General features: G+C 40.2%; 1 protein-coding gene across 1 annotated transcript in view; it reads left to right on the plus strand.

The window, feature by feature from the left end:
* The window catches only part of ADAMTS19 (ADAM metallopeptidase with thrombospondin type 1 motif 19), a 248,810-nt gene that overhangs the window by 192,767 nt on the left and 35,337 nt on the right, over window positions 1-20,706 (plus strand). The window contains exons 19-20 of the mRNA XM_056124756.1: window positions 4,914-5,067; window positions 16,376-16,511. Of these exons, the coding sequence (XP_055980731.1) occupies window positions 4,914-5,067; window positions 16,376-16,511 (290 nt within the window). The remainder of the gene's footprint in view (window positions 1-4,913; window positions 5,068-16,375; window positions 16,512-20,706) is intronic.

Below are 20,706 nucleotides of genomic sequence, written 5' to 3' on the forward strand. Positions count from 1 at the left end.
CAAAGCCACTGGGTTTCGAGATCTGCTCTTGAGTCTCTGGGATCATGGCTTGATGAGGAGCCAGAGAGACTGTTCGTGGGTGATGACTTGGGGTCTCGTTGGGGTGGGGAGGACATGCCCGGCTCCACCCCATCCCATGAGGCCCAACAAGTTTCGTCACTGCGGGCCCAAGCCTGACTGTCCAGTGGCCTCTGGAGGATGACAGCCACAGAGCTGCCAGAAGGAAACAGGCGGAGGGACAGCACCCTTTCCCCCCTGGGGTGGCCCGGCAACAGTAACCTATTGCAGGGGGTCCGGACACATTTCTGCCAAAAGCCGCTGGGTTTTGAGATTTGTTTCTGAGTCTCTGGGATCAAGGCCATTAAGCAGCTTGATCAGGAGCCAGAGAGGCCATTTGTGGGCGATGACTTGGGGTCTCGTTGGTGTGGGGAGGACAGGCCCAGCTCCCCCCCCCCCCATCCCGTGAGGCCCAACAAGTTTCATCACTGCAGGCCCAAGCCTGACTGTCCAATGGCCTCTGGAGGATGACGGCCACCAAGCCGCCAAGAGGGAGCAGGCGGAGGGACAACATCCTTTCCTCCCTAGGGTGGCCAAGCGACAGTAACATACTGTGGGGTCTGGACGCATTTCTGCCAAAAGCCACTGGGTTCTGAGATTTGTTTCTGAGTCTCTGGGATCATGGCCCTTAAGCAGCTTGATCAGGAGCGAGAGAGGCCGTTCGTGGGCGATGACTTACGGTCTCGTTGGGGTGGGGAGGACAAGCCCGGGTCCACCCCCATCCCATGAGGCCCTGTGTGTCTCATCACTAGGGGCCCAAACTTGACTGTCCAGTGGCCTCTGAAGTATGGCAGCCACTGGGCCGCCAGTGGGAATAAGCCAAGGCACGAAACCTATTCCCACCTGGGTTGGCCCAGCACTGGTAGCGTACTGCAGGGACCAGACGCATTTCTACCTAAAGCCGCTGGGTTCTGAGATTCGTTTCTGAGTCTCTGGGATCATGGCCATTAAGCAGTTCAATCAGGAACCAAAGAGGCCTTGCCTCCAATTATATAGCTGAGCCAGAGGTGGTTTGTGGGCATGTTTCCCACATACCTAACTTTTGGCCGTTTGCTTTCTTGGTAAACTTTGCCCCAAGATTTTGGGGTCTGGCCAAAGGCACAGCAGCAATTTTGGGGTATCTGGAAGTTTGAAGGTGCCATGAGGCTGTTGATGCACTTGCCTCACAGGTACAGATTGACCTGCTGGCGGCACCATACCCCCTTAAAATTAAAATTCTTTTGTACAGTAAAGAAAATTATTATTGAACAAGAAAAACATCCTGTTGAATGAAAAAAACATATACCAAAAATATGACAAAAAGATCAATAACAACAAACTCAACAATAAGAAAATAAACAACATTATTAAAATAATATAGAAAAGCTGAACACTTCAAAGATGACAAATGGCCTGTCTTTGCAAAGTGAAATGGGAAACAGGCACATGAAAATGCCATTATTTTCTATTATTGGGTCTGCCCCCGTGCCTGGCTGTTCCTCGCCGGGGCCCGTTGGAGGGGAGCGGGTTGAGCTTTCCTCCCCGCCCCGACCAGGGCTCCGGCAGCCGAAGACCTCCAGGACCAGCCACCACCATGCTGAGACCACTCTCCGCACACCTGAAGGTACTGGCAGAGGGACAAATTCACCCGGGTTCCGGGGCCGAGATCTCCCAGCCTACTCGGATTGGAGTCGAGCATCCTCCACCCAGATCCTCCAAATTCCAGTAGGCGGGGGTCACACCCACCACTTGGCCCCCTGACGCCATGTAATCCCATCAATGGCCAAGACTCAGAGACTATAAAATCCAGCTCCCGGAACTGCGCGGCCGCATTCGCGGCCACTCAACATCTTATCAGGACATCTTTTATGACATCTTATTGTCTTATTCCTACTTTGGACAAACTTGCAGGCTATCGAATGTAGCCTGCCCACAGGGCAGAGTCTGGCAAACTCCCCGTGGCATACCCAATATGCCATATACCAGTAACAATGATGGGACTCATTCTCCTAAAGAGCCTTGAATATAATCTCAGTGTTAGGATGAAAGAGACGTTACTGGGGCCTGCTCGAGGCAATCAACGAATAACAGGATTATTGGGTAAATAAAATAAAATGACAATTGTATATCTCATAGAAAAGAGAATGAATTCTATCAAAAATGCCAGGAAAAAAGTGCTGGTAGGGAGTGTGGAGAAGATATATTTGTATGCTGTTGGTATAGATAGAAACTGGAACAGCCACTATGGAAAACATGAACATTTCTAAAAATAATACAAGTAGGGCTACCATGTGATTGAACAATTTCTTTCATAGAGATCTGATGACAGAACACTAATCCAATAAGGTATCAGTGTACCTATGTTCACTGCAGCAATATTACAATAGTTAATATGTAGAAACAACTGAAGTATCCAAGGTCAAATGAGTGAATTAAGAAGATATGGTATACATGTCCCATGGAAAATGACTCAGCTAAAAAATGAATTTTGCTACAAAATGATGGCACTGAGGGGATCATGAGAAGAAAAATAAGTCTGAAGAAGAAAGACAAATACTGGATGACCTCACTCATGTATGTGATTTCAAGAAGCAAAGCAAGAGAACAGAAAAATGAAACAGAAGCACATTATTGGACTCTGATCACAAAAGTGAGCATAGGGGAGAAGGGACAAATAAGTGGAGGGGTCCAGTGGAAAGTAGTAGAAGGGTATTGGTACTCTGGAGGTAGGTATGGTGTGGTATGGTAGCATTTTGAAGGGATAAAAAATTATACCTCTAAAACAGTCTGCTAAACAAACTATAACAAAATAAAAATAAATAAAATTTCTAAAAGCATTAATTCTAAATTACTACCATTATAATTGCTTGCTTCAGCTTAGACATTAAACAAGGTTCTCAATAGTTTAGCATCATTTAAAATTCAATGATAGCAGTGGTAGGGCGTTTGCCTTGCACACAGCTGGCCGGGCTGAGCCGGGTTCGATTCCTCCGCCCCTCTCAGAGAGCCTGACAAGCTTCCGGGAGTATCTCGCCCACATGGCAAAGCCTGGCAAGCTACCCATGACATATTCAATATGCCAAACCAGTAACAACAAGTCTCATGATGGAGACGTTACTGGGCCCACTCAAGCAAATTGATGAATAATGGGAGGACCATGACCGATTTAAATTTTTATGTCACATTGCATTATATAAATTGCTTAAAAGGTCCAAATAACATCTTTCATGAGGTTTTTATCTTGTGCAACTGTATTTATATTTTTTAATCTTATTTCACATAAGTATATTTGAGGTATTTTTTCTTTTTCTCTCTTTTTTTTTTAACACACTTACAATTACATTTGGTGGCCATTTGTGAATCTGACCCTGGATATTGGAGGATGAAGCAGGGGTCATACCTGTTTGTGCTTTATTTCCAGCATAGACTAATGAATGTTCACTTGTTCTCAGACAGCCTGGGCGTTTTATTGCCCAGTACACCTATATGCACACAACTATTGTTATTAAATACACTTATTAAAAAGTTCATTTTAGAGGCGTAGGGGGATACCACAGGAGTTGTAGCATGTGCCTTGCACATATGGGATCCTGTTTGCTCCCCAGCATGGCCCGTGTGTCCCTGGCCATCATCCCCAGCATTGCAGGCCCTGAACAGCAGTACATTTTCAGGTCCTAGCCATCAACAACCAACCTGGTTGGTCAAATATCACTGAGAAGTGCTTGGCTGACTCTCTTCCCTCCCCACTCCTCTATCCCAGGACAAGAGCTCATTTTAGCATATTCTTCTTGCTAGGGAATGAGCTACTGTATAAACGTAAAGCGAATAATCTTGCCAAGATGCACAGTGAACTGTGTGAGCACAGGGAGCAAAAGTGCTGACCCTGTCTTAGTGACCAGCGCTCCTTCCAGAGTGGAAGGATTCCTGGGGCTCCAGCATTCAGTTCCTCTGCGTGAAGCATGGCCTTAGATATTAGAGTGTGGGGTATGGCATGATTTTAAGATGGGACCATATCATTGTTACCCCAACACAGAGATCACATGCATGGGTCTTATGTGGGGAAATGGTCTATTCCGTGAACTTGCAAGAATCAGCTATTGCTTCTGACCTTTTTTTTTTTATTTACAGCTTAAACAGGGTGGTAGGTGGGAAATAATATGTACTAGTTGTCTAGAAATAATTATATCTTTCTTAAAACTATACCAAACTGTATCCTTGATAAAATGAGCTCTGGAATCTATGAAACTTAGCACATAGAAAACACTAAACATTTCTTCAATTTTTAATTTGTAATATCGAAGACCAAATTAATCAGTAATTCTCTGAGAAATACATAGTTTTTTCAGGTTCTTGTTTGCCAAGGAAGACAGACATAAAGTTTTTTTTTTTAATTTTTTTTTTATTAGTGAAACACCATGAGGTACAGTTGTAGATTTACGATTTTTTGTGCTTGGGTTTGATTATACAATGATCAGATACCCATCCTTCCACCAGTGCCCATTTTCCACCACCATGGATAATATCCCCCCCACCCCTATCCCCCATCCCCCCCTGCTTCTGTGGCAGGGCAATCCCCTGTGTTCTCTCTCTCCCTTTGGGTGTTGTGGCTTCTGACCTTTTTTAAGTGGGCTTTTCCTCTTTGTTTCAGTAATACAGAGGTAAGTGTGGGATGCCAATATTTTCAGAAATCTGACTATTTCATCATTTCAGCAGCAAATCCTTCTCCTGTCTGCTACTGGGGAGCCTGCAACAGGGTTGTGGTAAGCTTTCTAAAAAGTCCACACCTTTGTTTCAGGCTTTGCTTTATGTTGTAATTTGACAGCACTCCACCCCCTCCCCACCCCCCCACCCCCAACCTGGTGTGTTTCATGTTCCAGGTGCTGCTGTTTCAAGATCACAGTTATGGTCTACACTATGAATACACGATCCCATCGGACCCTCTTCCAGAGAACCAGAGCTCTAAAGCACCTGAACCCCTTTTCATGTGGACACACACGGGCTGGGAAGACTGTGATGCTACATGCGGAGGAGGTAAAGGATTTTCCTTGCCTTAGCTTTCCTCTAAAACAGCAATTGTTTTTCTGATGGAGGGTGATTCAGAAAATTCTGGAAACCTTTACGTGCCATTTTGAAACCCATATAGGATTAGAAGGGAAAGGATATGTGACTTGGTGGTGTTTTAATTGCAGCAAAAGGAAAGCAGTGCATAATCTGCTTTGGTTGGTTTGGTTTTAATTGGCAGGACACACTGAGCAGTGCTCAGAGCTTATTCCTGGCTCTGCACTCAGGGAGGCTCAGGGTACCTATATGTGCTGCCAGGGATAAAACCGGGTCTAGGTCAAACATGCACAAAACAAGCACCTTACCCTACTGTACAATCTCTCTAGCCCAAAAAGTACATCATCTGATCTGAATCTAAAGATTTAGGAAGAAGAAAGAGAGTGCTAGGAGTACAGTGGGCTCACAGATACCCAGGCTGCCTTTAGTATTCAGAGCAACAGCAAAATGAGTCAGAAAATTACCACCTCATTGTAGGGCAGGCAAGAGAGAAAGGATGGCAGCAGCCTTTTGAAGGGTTGCAGTGGGGATGGGGGAGCAGTGAGAAGCTTTTCTACAAGCCTGGGCTTCTCACCTGGCTCTGGGACCACCTGGTCTACAGGGGTCAACAGAACAATGGCTACAGGGGAGCAAGTGTCAAAAGAGATTCTACAGAGCAATTGTTCCTTTGTGCATAGAGGAATGCAATAGAGGTGTTCACATGAGCTTCACAATTTAAAAACTGTCATCAGTCATCCTACTCCATAAGATTTTCATTGACCACATCACTCCATGTTCCATGATCCTCCTGTGAATTGAGGCTCTATCCTTTTCTGCTGATGCAAAGCCATTGGTTCCTACTTTCCTACTGCCAGGGTCCCTAAGTGATTTCACTGTACATCTTCTAACAAGGTGTAAAACAGGAACACAAATAGAAACAAACACATTTGAAATGAAAGCCACACTGAACTTTCTATTTAGTAGAACTTGGGTCAGAGGAATCAGCCCCTACCCAGAGTGGACCTAAAAGTGTGAGAGATGTAAAGGATGGTGATGTAGCTAGAGAGACTGTATAGTGGGTGGGGTGCTTGCTTGTGCTCAGCTCACCTGGGTTCCATTCCAGCACCTCATATGGTCCTCCAAGACAATTAGTGGTTCCTAAACAGGTGGTTCCTGTTATGTTTCTAAAAGCAGTTACTAAAAAATTACAAGTCACTAAGGTTCATTTCCATCTGAAATTTACAGAAAAGTATTTTCCCTGTGAATTGTATTATTTCCTCCCTTTTCTTTTTCTCTTTAATTATGGACTAATAAAAGTTGCAGTGGAATTAAACATACATAATTTGTCTTCTTCCTGAATTAGTGGATTTTTAGGAACTGTAAAGAGTTGGTTAAATTTTTTTTTGTCTTTGGAACCAGGGAGATGGCACAAAGGGCTGGAAACACAATGTTTTTGTATTGTTTGTTTTTGGGCGGTCTTTTGCACATGGGAGCCCAAGTCTCAGGATTTGTATCTTGGTACTAAATGATCTCCTGGGTGCCTCTGGGAATGATTCCCAATTTTTTATTGTTGTTTGTTTGGGACCACTCTCGGAAGTTCTTGGGTTTATTCTTGGTGGGGTTTGGGGACTATGTAAGGATTGAATCTGGGTCAGCTATGTGCAAGACAAATGCCTCAAGTGCTGTACTATGTGTCCAGCCCGAACTCCCCTAATTTTTCTTCAGACCACATTGATTAAAACCCAGAGTGAATTTCACCAGTAACTTACTGTTTCTGTTATTATTTAATAATGTTTCATTATTATTCACCATAAATGTTCAGAGAAATAGGATTTTTAGACTCCCAGGTCATACATAGGTGATTTATTGAATCTGTCCATAGGAATAGGAAACTGAAATGCAAAGCTTAAATGCATGAACATCGATTCTTTGTAAGGTCACCTGACCATGTGTCTGGAGACAGGATTTGAATGCAAGATTCCTAAATTCAAGTCTCCCTTTCTTCTCCTTAGATGCTGCCTTCAAGAGCCCTTCTTACTGTCACTTTTTTTTTCTTTAGAAAACATACTATCTCTCATAGAGTTTGTTTAGGTTTTCTTCAGATTCCAAGAAATATTTACATCTGTAAAATTACTTGTTTTGCAAAATAATCCTTCTAATATATACAAAAACTATGTGTGGTTTATGTTGAACTAGAGTCTTTCAAATCTATCTCATTTTGTTTAGTCAACAGGTTTCAATTATCTCAGACAATATTAATAGGTTACATATTCATTTCAATGCCAAAATATTTTTGGGCTTTTGGGCATTATAATATTTTTGCAGTTCATAAATAAAGTGAAAAGACTGGATTTCAAGAATTGCAGAATTTCTGACTTCATATTGTGAATTTTATAGCCAGGGAAAGCTTTGTAATCTTTCAGCATATTCATGAATTAAATGGGAGCAAGTTCAAGATACAAAACATTGGAAACAGATTCATACAAAATTTATCTCCAGTAGAAAAAAGAAATAATAGCATTATTCTGCTTCACAGGAAATTATTAAAAGCAAACAATATCACAGGGGGTAGTATAAAATTTCAGTATTTGACATAGGTTTAAAATTAGATTGTATTCTCTTTTAAATTAAATTGCCAGTAATAGTGAATGAAAATGTTTTTAAAATATTTAATTTAAAATTTAAATTATATTGCATCTATATTTTTATAGAAATGAACTTTTACTTTAATATCTAAGTTTTAGAGTAACCTAAATTATTAACTTTAACAGTTTTACATTTATATTAATTTATTATGACCAATTATTACAAGACATAAAAATTCTAAATTACATAAATCCTATTGTTTTGAAAGAGGGGTACGAGGGGTTCTTTCTCAGTATTGTTCGTGGGCCATAGGGATATAGGGCTTACCTGGCATCAGTGTTGGAATGGAAGTTGTCATGCATGCCTAGGATGAAACTTGGGGCCTTGTACATGCTATAGTTTTTTGAGCTTTCTCCCCAGCTGCAGAAGGAATTTTGTTTTAAAATGACTAGTCAGGGACCAGATTGTACAGTGGGTAGGGTTCTTGCCTTGCACACAGCCAACCCAGGTTTGATCCCCCTGCATCCCCTGTGATTCCCAGGGCCCACTAGGAGTGATTCCTGAGTGCAGAGACAAGATTAGATTCTCAGCAATGCTAGGTGTGTCCCACCCCTCCAACGCATCCCCCCCCCAAAAAAAAAGCAAAAATCGATGTGAATGTGATGATCTCATGTAAATGTTTTAACAGCTTAACACAATTATCTTGTCTTTTTAATTCTAATGATAATTCTAAAAAACACTTGAATGGACACATTGTTTTATATTTTAGCATTGGCCATTGAAATTAGTCCATTTCTATCATCTTAAATCTTTAGGTGAAATATATGTTTACTTTGTACTGATGCTTGAAAGTAGCATGTACAAAATCTTTGAATGGGTATTTTACATTTCCTTTGGCATGTCCAAAGTGTGATCTAGTTGTTAAAATTCCTTTTGCCTGATTTTTAAGTAACCTTAGTCTTCAGAGATCTTAGATGTTCCCTAATATCTGAGGTTGCAAGTGGAATCAGAATTCCACGTACTGAATACAATGCCATCTTAATAAGCTATAGGGTTTATTCTGAGGTAGCGGATGAATAATGAAATAAAACCTAAAAGGAAGACCACAAAATTCAGTGATTTATTTTGAAACAAATGAAAATTTTACATGCATTCAGGGAAACCTCAGTAGATAGTATTTGCAGGGGGAGGGAAGTGCACTGTATTCTTCACATTGGTCCAAATCCTGCTGGCTCAGAGCTCTGATGCTGTAGGATTGGATTATGATACCTTCTTAGACATGAATTTCCTTGTTTGGAGTATTCCAACCTTTATGTCCAAATTAAGGAAGTGTCTCAGTATACAGGTGTCTGTATCCACTGTATACAGTGGGAACGAGGGGTGCACCTGGCTGTACTCAGATCTTACTCCTCCTGGCTCTGTGCTTGGGGATCTTTCCTGGTGGGGTTCAGGGAACCATATGTCCAAGTATCAGAATCAGCCATAGGCAAGGCAAGCACCCAAGCCCCTATACTATCTCTCCAGCCCCACCTGTATCTTTTCATAGGGTGTAATTTGTATTTATATTTACTTTATTTTATATATTGGGGGGATCTTCCACACAGTGTTTAGGAGGCACAGGGCCCTTATAATTCTCTGCTAATCAGGTCAAATGGTCATGCAAGGACTCCTGTATGGGGTGCTGCTTAGGGAGCCATGTGGTGGCAGGGATCAAACCAGGGTGAACAACATGGAAGGCAAGTGCCTGTACTATTTCTCTGGCCTTCTGTTTCTTTTCTTTTTTTTGTCCTTTGGACCATATCCATCAGTACTCTTGGCTCTATACTCAGGGATCACTTCTGATAGGGATCAGGGATCCATATATGGTGCTGGAGATCAAACCCAGGTCAGCTGTATGCAAGGCAAGCATCCTGCAAGCTGTACTATCTCTCTGGCCCCTCTGTTCTATCTCTGCTGTACTACCTTTCTGGCCCCTCTTTCCATTTTTAAGGCACTTTGCTTATACAAAAAAAATGATATGCATAAAGAAAATGTACCCAAATATATTTTTCTCTGCATTGTTTTATGGAAGTCATATCTAATATGCTTTCAAATTCACTTTCTTATTAATAGAGACTTCTCAATTTAAGTTCTTTATAAAGTTGGATTTTAATATCTAAATGATAATTCTTTTACTGGAGGTGCAAGAGAAAAGTACTTCCCATAACTAATCATTCACTTGCTGCTGATGTCTCACCAATTTAGGAAATACAACCTTGAGCGTCCTAGCACAAGGAAAGCACTTTGGGTTTGAATTACTTGCTTCTATTTTCAGTCATTTCTTCTTTTACTAATAGTTCAATATTGCTGGGTGGTAGTTGGTTTCTTCTTATAGAAAATTCACAGTCTATCCAGTAGGAGTCGAGATAGAAATAAACTCACTATACTGTTTTCTCAGGGGAATACATAGGAATACAAAGTTACTGTAATGAGTGGAAATGTACTGCTGTGGAGAGGGCAATATAGGTTATCAAAGGAGTTAAGATTTGCATGCAGCTGATCCTGCTTTGAATCCTAGCACCACTATGGTCTCCTGAGCAATGCCAGGGGTCATTATTTATTTATTTTTAAAATGTAGGAATACTATTTATTCAGCCATTGATTAAGCTGATTGAATTGGGCATAAACTCCACATTTCTTTTTCTTTAATTCAGAGTTAATTTTGTTTTATTATTTTATTATTACCCCCCTTTTATTGATTCGCCATGAGATACAGTTATAATGCTTTCATGTTTGAGCTTTGATCATCAAACACCCATCCCTTCACCAGTGCACATTTTCCACCACCAACACCTCCAGTATTCTATCCCCACCCTACCTTCCAACCCTTCCCCTGCCTGTGTGGCAGACAATTTCCCTCATACTCTCCCTCTACTTTGGTTAAATTCAATATTTTGTCCCCAGTCTCACCACCACTCAAACATGCTGAAAAGGCAATGCTAGACAATTTGTTTTGCATTGCTTGTTCTGGATAGAATATAATGTCCAGGAAGTTCTGTGTCATTTTCTTCCGAGAGCTTTAGTTTATAGTCTCTGGATCTTGGTCGTTGATGAGATTACATGGTCCTGGGGCCAGTTTGTGGGTGTGACTGCCAAGCTACTGGAAAACTGGGAACTGGGGGGAAGGAGGCCCAGTCCTGATCCAATCGGGCTTGGAGATCTCAGTCACAGGTTCCCACATATCTGTGTTTTCCTGCTGGTCTGCTCTTGGGTGAGGCTTGTCCCCTCTTGAGTAAATTTTGTCTGAGCATGTGGAGAGTGGCCTTAGGCATGGCGGCAGTTGGGTTCTGGAGGTTTTCGGGTGCTGGGGTTCTGCTTGGGGCAGAGAGGGAAACTCAACCTGCCCACCTCTGAGGTGCACCAAGGGTCATTCTTGAGGAAAGAGCTGGCACCACTGTATGCAGTGCCCAAAACAAACAATGAAAAATCCCAAGTATTACTACGGTGCAGAATATGAAATGAAATGAAAATGATCATACTAGGAAAGTAGAAAGAAGTTAGTATATAAAAGTCCTTGAGTTATGTTAGCACTGTAGTTAAGTTTCACTTAAAGTGGAGGAATACCATTAAAATAGTGTGTGCATGGAAATGACAATATCACAGTGGAAAATATATTGAATGTGAACAATACAAAATAAAAATTGTTATTAAAACAAAAAAATGAAATGATTTTAATATTAAGCCAAAATCCTGAGGGGAAAATAGTTTTATAGAAATATAAAAAGGAAGGCTTAGAAGCAAATGGTATGACATGATTTTGGAAGTTGTTCAAATTATAAAGTGCTTAAAATATAACCAGTATTTTATATATCTCTAGAAAATTCTCAGAGAGAAGTCCTTCATCCTTATTAAAATGTATTTACTTAAAATTCACTTCCTTGATGTTAACTGTTAATTTTGCAGGAATTAAGCAGAAATAAGTTAAAAATGATAAGAACAAACAAATATATATGGTCTCTTACAAAAATTTTAACAATTGAAATGTCCTATGATAATCCTATGATAAAGAATTTTAATTATACAGTTAGAATAAACTCACCCCCAAGAATGTGTTTCCCATACTTTTGATTCAAAGTCTAGAAATGTTATATACCTAAAATAACACAGTTTTCTAAAACATATCCACTGGTGAGGAGGTACAGAGGGATAAGATAGGAGGTTAATGGGGCTGGAACGATAGCACAGCGGGTAGGGCGTTTGCCTTGCACGCAGCCAACATGGCCAACACAGGTTCGATTCCCAGCATCCCATATGGTCCCCCGAGCACCACCAGGAGTGGTTCCTGAGTGCATGAGCCAGAAGTAACCCCTGAGCATCGCTGGGTGTGACCCAAAAAGCAAAAAAAAAAAAAAAAAAGATAGGAGGTTAAGGCACTTTCCTTGCATTCCTGCAAACCCAGCACCAGATATGATGCCATGAGTTTTGCCAGGGATAACTCCTGAACATGTGTGACCCTCTCCCCAAAAATAAAGTCTACTTTATGATATAGAGCACAGTGCACGGAAAATAATATATCTATCAAAGCTTATCTCCAATACTATAAAGCAAAGCACCCAATATAATAGTCTTTGTTAAATGTCTTCAGAAAACAAAGAGACTGTTTTATTTTCACATTTTGCCCAAATTTGGCAATGGGATCAGTGCATAATGGTTATTTTATGTTAGTCTGAATTGAATTCAAAACGTCAAAATCAATTTCCCCAATACTGACTTAATAGGAATGCCCCAGAGGTGAAGTGAATTGCCATAAAGCAAGCATTACCACTGTCAACAGCTTGCAGCTACTCATGATTCAGGCAAAAGGCCAGTTACTTCATCACTTGCTGTTTGTCCCTGGGTTCCACAGTATTGGTTGTGTTGTAAATACTGCTATTAGATGCTGGAACAAAAATTTCCTGTGTTGGCTGGGACATAAAACTATATAAAAGTTTAAAAAAAAAATCAAGCAGTAACATTCCCATATGTCTCTGAGGTTTTCATTGTATTTTCATAGGCATGTTGTGTCTGTAGCTGAGCAGATTTTTCCTTCTACCCCCTACCCCAATTGTTTCTATTCAGTGAAATTTTTTAAAGTAGTGCTAAGCTTCTGTCAGGAAACTTATCATGTGAATTTCCTTGCCTCATGTAGGTAGAAATATCTCAATTCAGACTCATGCATCTTCATAGTTTCTTAGATCCTTAAAATGGCCCAATATTTATAACCCTTTTGATATATCAGTGCTGTTTTAGGAGCTTCTTTTTTATTTCTTTCATTTTCTTAACCCTGGACTAATATAAGTAGGGTTCAGTATTTTCTGAGGGTAGAAAAAATGTCCTGAGTTAGTTTATGTGTATGTAGTTTATGTCCTGAGTTAGATATATGTGTAATTCCAAGATTACACATATATCCACCAAAAGTTTTCTGAATAAATTGTCATCTTTTGGTTTTGCAATTGGCAGAAAAATCAGTATTATTTTTTGAAGTTTTTATTTAGGCACCATGATGTTAATATCAACTCTGTTCAGATAAACCATGTTCCAACTCCACACCCACTACCAGTGTCTCCAGCAGTGTCCAAGGTCCCCAACCCGCCCCGCCCCCTTTGGAAACTCAGTTCTTTGAAAAAACCTTTACTTAAATTAGCTTAAGCCTCAACTAATACTCTGTGTCTTCTGGCTGCAAAAACTTGAAAATAGATTTTCAAAGTCATTCTTTCACTTACAAGTAATGTTTGCTTTCTACTTTAGGTAGGTATAATTGTAATGTAGATATAAGGCTTACATGGTACTGTTGCACAAACTTTTATAAACATCAGTTCAATATATACGCCATGTCATAGAAGAGTGGCTGGAGGACAAGAATTGAGGAGCAGGTTGGCCAAAAATTTATGTCCCAGATTCTTATATTACAGTAATTCCTAACTCTGTCAAATGTTTTTTGCTTTTTGTTTTCTTTTTGAGGGCCATACCTGGTATTGATCAGGGTTTACTTCTGGCTCTGTGCTCAGGGATCACTCCTGGTGATGCTACAGCCGTAGCAGGTGCTGGGGATCTGAGTTAGGTACATCAAGGCAAGTGTCCTAACTGCTGTACTATCTTCTTGAACCTAGATTTGTTGTTTTCTGTGTTTAAAAAAATTAATAAGCCAGATCTGCTTCTCTAACATCTTATTTGAAAATGATTTAACAGCAATATGGTTGCATCAAATACCACACACCAGATCTCTGACCACCAAATAGTCTGGTCAGTTCTAAAGCAATTGCCGAGGGCATGAAAGACCTCCTGCCCTTGGCAGTTTAGCACTGGCCCACCTGATTTCAGCCCTGTGTGGGTCAGCTGGAGGAACTTGGTTTTGTTTCTTGTTATTGTGATCTTTTCCCCTCTCGGAGAGCCCGGCAAGCTACCGAGAGTATCTCGCCCGCACGGCAGAGCCTGGCAAGCTCCCCGTGACGTATTTGATATGCCAAACACAGTAACAACAAAGTCTCCAATGGAGACGTTACTGGGCCCGCTCGAGCAAATCGTGATCAACGGGAGGGTCTTTACTTTACTTTACTATTGTGCTCTTTTATTTTTTTAAATTGAGGTATAATAGTTTAAAAGAGTACCAAAGTCATTCTTTTATAGTCGAAGAGCTACACCAATCCCTCCACTAGTGCTTAGAGATCTCTGTTACATTTATATAAGCATTGGGTACACTGCCAAAAGATCTCAACCAGGGGACTTCAGTGCATCCTATTTTCCAATGGCCCTGCTGAGTAGCTTCTTGGTGGGAAAGGGAGCACTGTCTACCAATTCATTTGCCTTGAAGAAATGACTTTTTCCTAACCTACATACCCTCAGGTATGCCTTTTACTAATCTGTGCCTGGACATGTCCCTTCTTCGGGCTTCATGGTACATGTTCAACCATGCCTCATGGTTATGGGTGGAAGAGCACCTTCCACTCAAGGAAATGCTCCTTTTTTCTGCCTTGCATTCTGTTGTCTTCATTGAGTTCCCACAGAATTCAGAGCAGAGTCTCAGGTACTCCAATTAAGGAGTAACTTTATGCCAACTTAGTGTTGTCTCAGCTATAAGACAGAACTGATTATCTAAATAGTTTCAATGACATGATCAGAAACCACTACAGATAGTCATGCATTTATACTATTGATTTTTATTTGTGAACTATGCTCATTGTTGTTGAACCCATAGCTGTTCTTCTCTCGTATGCTTGGTTGTCCCATTATCTCTTGCCCTGTCCTTTTAAATCAAAGTAAAATGCACATACTCAGAAATCATTTCAGCATAGCTCTCTCACAATAGCCCTCTTGTCTCCTATCTTACTGCCAACCTCCCCTTTCTGCAACTGTTGCATGTAGCAGCATTCTCTCTCTACCGCCCCAGGCTGTCTAGTGCCTTAAACATCCTGGAGGTTTTGAGTAGTCCCAGATTCCTAATTAATGGGCATTTAGTGTCCCTTTCATTTGTGGTTTTTGTTTAATCCTAAATCATCTGGTTTAAAATCGGGGAGTGTTGGAATTTGTTTCACAATGTAACATAATAAATTATTATATAGATATTTTAATGAAATTTATATGCAAAATTTTTTAAATTAAATCACCATGAGATACAGTTACAAAGCTTTCATGATTGAATTTCAGACATAAAATGATCGAAAACCCATCCCTCCACCAGTGTATACATTTTATACCACCAATGTCCCCTGTATCCCTCCTGCCACTCCCACCTGACCCTACCCTCTGCCTCTGTGGCAGACAATTTCCTTCTTACTCTCTACTTTTGGGCATGATGGTTTATGCATGATTTTTGTAGGAGACAGATTTAACATACATTTTGTGAGCTTTTTAGTGCAAAATGAGATCAAGTTGCAGTAAGTATGCCTCCAGGGCCCCAACCAAAATGAATAGTGCAAACAATTGATTATTTGTTTTGTTTGTATTTGGAGGCCACACCCAGCAATGCTCAGGGGCTTAATTTCTGGCTCTGTATTCAGGGATCACTCCTGGTGGGTTTACAGACCATATGAGGTGCCAGGGATCAAACCCAGGTTGGCTAAATGCAAAGTATGCACCCTGCCCACTGTAATTCCAGCCGCCAACTGATCATTTTGACTTCCTATAATTTCTGATAACAGAGAACACAGAAAAGCCATTTTTCTGAAATTAAGTGAAAATGGCAACAGTGCCATGGTTTTTTAAAGAAAATATGACAGTCATCAGAAAATGAGGATATCTAGACTCCCAAGGGTCCTTATTAGAGACAATTAGAAAGATCTGAGTTACGCTCAGAAGCAGGCTTTTCATAATTTGTCAATAGCATTGATAATGTACAGACAACTGATAGAATGTGCACCTACCTATATACTTACATTGTCATGAAGGCACATTATATTTTAAATAAATACATCTTTCTGCCCTGTAAAGCTAAAAAAATATATGTCATTTACAAGAAATCCTCAACTAAAATTTCAGGTTATATGCCACATTCCTTTGTAATTTGTCATTTAACTTCTAATGAGGAAAAAATATTACAATTCAACTTCCTTCAGGCAGGGGTGAATTACTGTTATGTAAATTATCATCATGGATCTAACCTAATATTTATTTAATCATTTAGCCAAAAAAATTAGAAGCCTGTGCCCACCCCCTAAATACTAAAATAACATTTCTTCCTATGTTTATTTGCTCTTTTCAGGAGAAAGAAAAACAACGGTGTCTTGCACAAAAATCATGAGCAAAAACATCAGCATTGTGGACCACAGAAAATGCAAGTCCTTGACGAAGCCAGGGCCACAGATTAGGAAGTGCAATGAGCAGCCCTGCCAGACCAGGTAGGCCCAGCCCCAACCCACGTGCAGATCACTGGTTCTGAAGATACACTCGAAATACTGATGAAATCCCATTTCCTTAAGATCTGTGCAAAGGGATGTTAGCAAAACCCAAGATTTGAAATAAGCACGGTCTAAGGAAACAAGCTAATAAACTTGATGTGAAGAGGTTGAAAGTGCAGTGCTAAACTCTGCCTCAACTTAATGATCTGCAATGAGAAATCTACTGGGAGGAATCTATCAAACTGGAAGGAGTCATTTAAACTTCTGGGGAGTCTTCTGATCACCCCTTCAAAAATTAGGCTCTTGGGTTGAATTCGGCTATTAACAAATAACAAATTCTCCAGAATGATACGTTAGAAGTGATACAAATGATAGAAATGAAAGTAGGACCAGCACCATACCCCTAATCCAGAGTGTGGGGAAGCAGTGTGGTGCTCTTGGTTCCCCACAAGAGAGTGTCACTTCCCTCCCTGCGTTCCCAGGCAAATTGCAGAATTGCTGGTCTCTATGCACCAGATACCTCACCTGGGTCTTAGTTACCAGACTTGCTGGTTCCTTAGGTTCCTGTTGACTTTCCCCAGTCAGATTTAGAAGCAAAGTAGGCAAGAAATCATAAGCAGGGAAGAAAGCAGCCATGCTTAGCTACATAGAGTTCACAGAGAGAAGCTTTTGTTTGAATAATCTTCAGATGGGTTGGAGTGATAGCACAGCAGGTAAGGCGTTTGCCTTGCACGCCACCGACCTCCATTACCCTTGGAGAGCCTGGCAAACTACTGAGAGTATCCCGCCTGCACGGCAAAGCCTGGCAAGCTCCCTCTGGCATACTCAATATGCCAAAAACAGTAATAACAAGTCTCACAATGGAGACGTTACTGGTCCCCGCTCAAGCAAATCAATGAACAACTGGAGGACAGTGCTACAGTGCTAATCTTAGATGATTACTAAGAGGTGAAATAGTGGAACCCAAGTATAATTTGGGAGTGGGCTAGCAAGGCTTTTGAGGTTGTTTCCTATCACAAGGCTTCTATAAAAAATTACCTTTTTTTACATAAAATTAGTGCTGACCACCAGGTATGGCTCTGCTGACCAGTGTCCTCAGTTCTGAGTACCAAAACTGTCAGGATCACACAGATAGGTGTGGCCCCTGGGGCAATAAGCACCACTGGGGGAGATCAGCCCCACTCACCTCCTAATCCTCTCCAAACAAAAGATTAGTACTGAGCTTGAGTGGAACTGCTGAGACTTTGTATCAAATGTCCTAAACAATTTGAAGAGATGGAATGATAAAAAGAGAATGAAGCTTGCTTCCTTTAGAGACTGGGACATTTATTTCACTTATTCTGTCCTGCCACTCAGAAATTTGTTATGGTTCAGTGAGTTGGGGTATTGCTGTGCATTCCTGGGGAGTAAAACAGAATTGATTTCATCTCATAAGAGCTTCTGCATTGGGTTCACTATAAATTTCTGCATCCAGCAACTCAGAACATGTAAAAAACTTGTAGATTGGTAATGTGTGTAACTAATATTATCTTCATGATTCTTTCCGGTGATTAGGTATGGGGAGAGTAAGAGGGTAAAAGGAACAACAACAAAAAAATTCTTAGTACCAGATAAGTTTGACTACTATTTAATGATTTTTCTCTGATAAAATAACATTAATTGGTTGTATCAACTATGATAAGCATAAGGCATTAGTGATTAATACATAAGTGTTAACAATTTATTTAAAAAATAACTCTAGTCTTTTCTATCTTGTTATCTCTTTAAGAATTAGTATCATACACTAAAGTTCAGTTCATCTAGTTTCCCTACTCCTGTCTCCATTTTTTCTGAATCACTATATCCCAAAGCCTTTTTATTTATGGTTTAGAGCAAAACCCAATTATTAATACCTCCAGGTCTGTCTCATGTTAATTATGTTAACGAAAGTGTAAAACAATTTAGAAAGTTCTTTCTCCCTCTGCACAGAAGAACCTGTAAGACTTTTCTGTAGATTTAAAGTATTGGAGGTATCAGACACTGTCTGTCAATTTTTCTTTCTTTTTAATTCCTGCTCTAAAAATTTGTACCCCCTACCACTATGACAATATGCATCTAAAGAATAGGATCAAGAATACTGTGTACAAGAATGGGCAAAAGTACATGACAATATTTTCAACAGTGCCTGTCATACATGCCCCCTGTCTGCTTTTCAGCCCAATTCTCTAAGTAAGTAGGTAAGTGAATTAAGCATTGTTAGGAGATGGTGTAGTTACCAACAGAATGGCTTACTTATTGGAAAGCTAGGATGGAGGACAATTTGAATTCTTAAGACTATGGATTAATTTTAAAAGCTTGCCTATTTCTGTAAAAGTAAAATCATAATCTGCTTTCAAGATATGTTTAATGAAATCTACTGTGTAAAAATTTTATGGATGCAAAGTAGAATTGAGGTGGTATCCTATGATCTAAAGAACATAGAGTCTAAAGAGGAGAATGGCAGGTTTCTTCGACCAATTTTTGAGCCACTCCAATTTGAGCCATTCTAATCATAATCATCATTAATCCATAATCAGGAATATCTAAGAAGGACCATGCATTGTCAGAATCCAGGTGTCAGAGGATAAAGAAGTGCTCCACCCCTATCAAGGGCATGGAGGAGCCTTTCAAGGTAGCAGAGACAAGGAGCTGGCTGCCAAGGATCTGAGCAGCAGACACTGTATAAACAAAGCCATGAGGTGAAAAAAGAATGTTGGAATTCTAAATGTACAATTTATATTAGAGAGAGGATTATTGTTTGTTATAATTGACTTGAATGTAAAATCTTTAGATATATAGAATGTATCTTGAAGGTATCTAAATTAAGAGAATTAAAAAGCACTTGCAAATAAAAGTTTTTTGGAAAAAACAAAAAAAAAAAAAAAAAAAAAGAAAATAGAGTTGTTTGGGAAATAAACTTTAGCATATGTTTTACTTTCTAATCAAGTGGAAGATGAAACTAGAGAAATATGTGAAATATAAACCATTCCTTAGTATACTCTAATAGAGAATATATGGTATGCTGAGTACCTATCATATGGTAGACTGTATAATAATAAACAGTTTTACAAGCGAGAAAGTAGAGTTCTAACAGCTGTTAAGTATTGTTTCAGGAATGCGCACAGCACAAGTTGTGCCTGTTGAGTGCAGAATTGAGTACAGGGTTATGATTTGATTGCCCTGTGCTAGAGCATATGCTCAGATAGTCTTGTGGGAGTTTTAATTTCTCCTACATGGTGGTCCAAATAAAAAGAACCCAGATACAGGTATTATTGACAAGAGCCAGAAGGACATCAAATGTTACAGATACCTTTCCTGGGATACATAGACCTTATTCCATTCTAAATTGAGCCTGGGAGGTGCTTAAAATGAGACTCCTTAGAATGAATCCCATCTCCTTAGAAATGGATGTAATAGAGGCCTGAGCAATAGTACAGCAGGTAGGGCATTTGCCTTTCACGAGGCTGAACTGAGTTCCATCTCTGGCATCCTGTATGGCTTCGCAAGCATTCCAAGAGTAATTTCTGAGTTCAGAACCTAGAGTAACCCCTGAACATGTGGGTAGTAGAAAAAGCAAAAAAAAAAAAAAAAGTAATCAAGATATATATCACTGCCCTTGTGACAGTTCTGGAAAGATTTTCATCTAGCTATTAACATGCATGTATCTATGTATTGGGCTGAATCAGTGTAATACAAGGCCATTGGAGTTGTGAAGACTTTGTGTTGAATGAGGGCATGTCACATTTTGCTCTGTGTTTGTTCCTCCAATGTGATCTAATTGTAATTGGCCATAGTGGGTGGCCTCAAGAAGTATATGTCACTCTACCTGGAGGATGTGTTAGAAACCTGGTGGCAGTCCATAGGCTTGAAGCGTTGATGATCACCACCACTTCACTGAAGAAGGGACAGGTTTCTATTATGCTACTACAGGCACATGTCTCTCTCTATGTGGGGTACACTACAGCCTCATTTCAATTTCTGCACCCTTCGGGTATGTCACCAAACTCTTTGCCTTAGCTGCCCTTTTTGTAAAAGACACTGAGGGCTTAGAACATAAGGACAAGGACACTGTGAAGACATATAACTGCCCCCAAATAAGTATTTTTTACCTATTAATTACCTCATGATGGCAAATGGTGATGAGAAATAGGCAAAGAATGTGGTACAGCCTGGAGAG

This window comes from Sorex fumeus, unplaced genomic scaffold (genome assembly GCF_029834395.1).
Source record: "Sorex fumeus unplaced genomic scaffold, SorFum_2.1 ptg000051l, whole genome shotgun sequence".
Taxonomy (NCBI): domain Eukaryota; kingdom Metazoa; phylum Chordata; class Mammalia; order Eulipotyphla; family Soricidae; genus Sorex; species Sorex fumeus.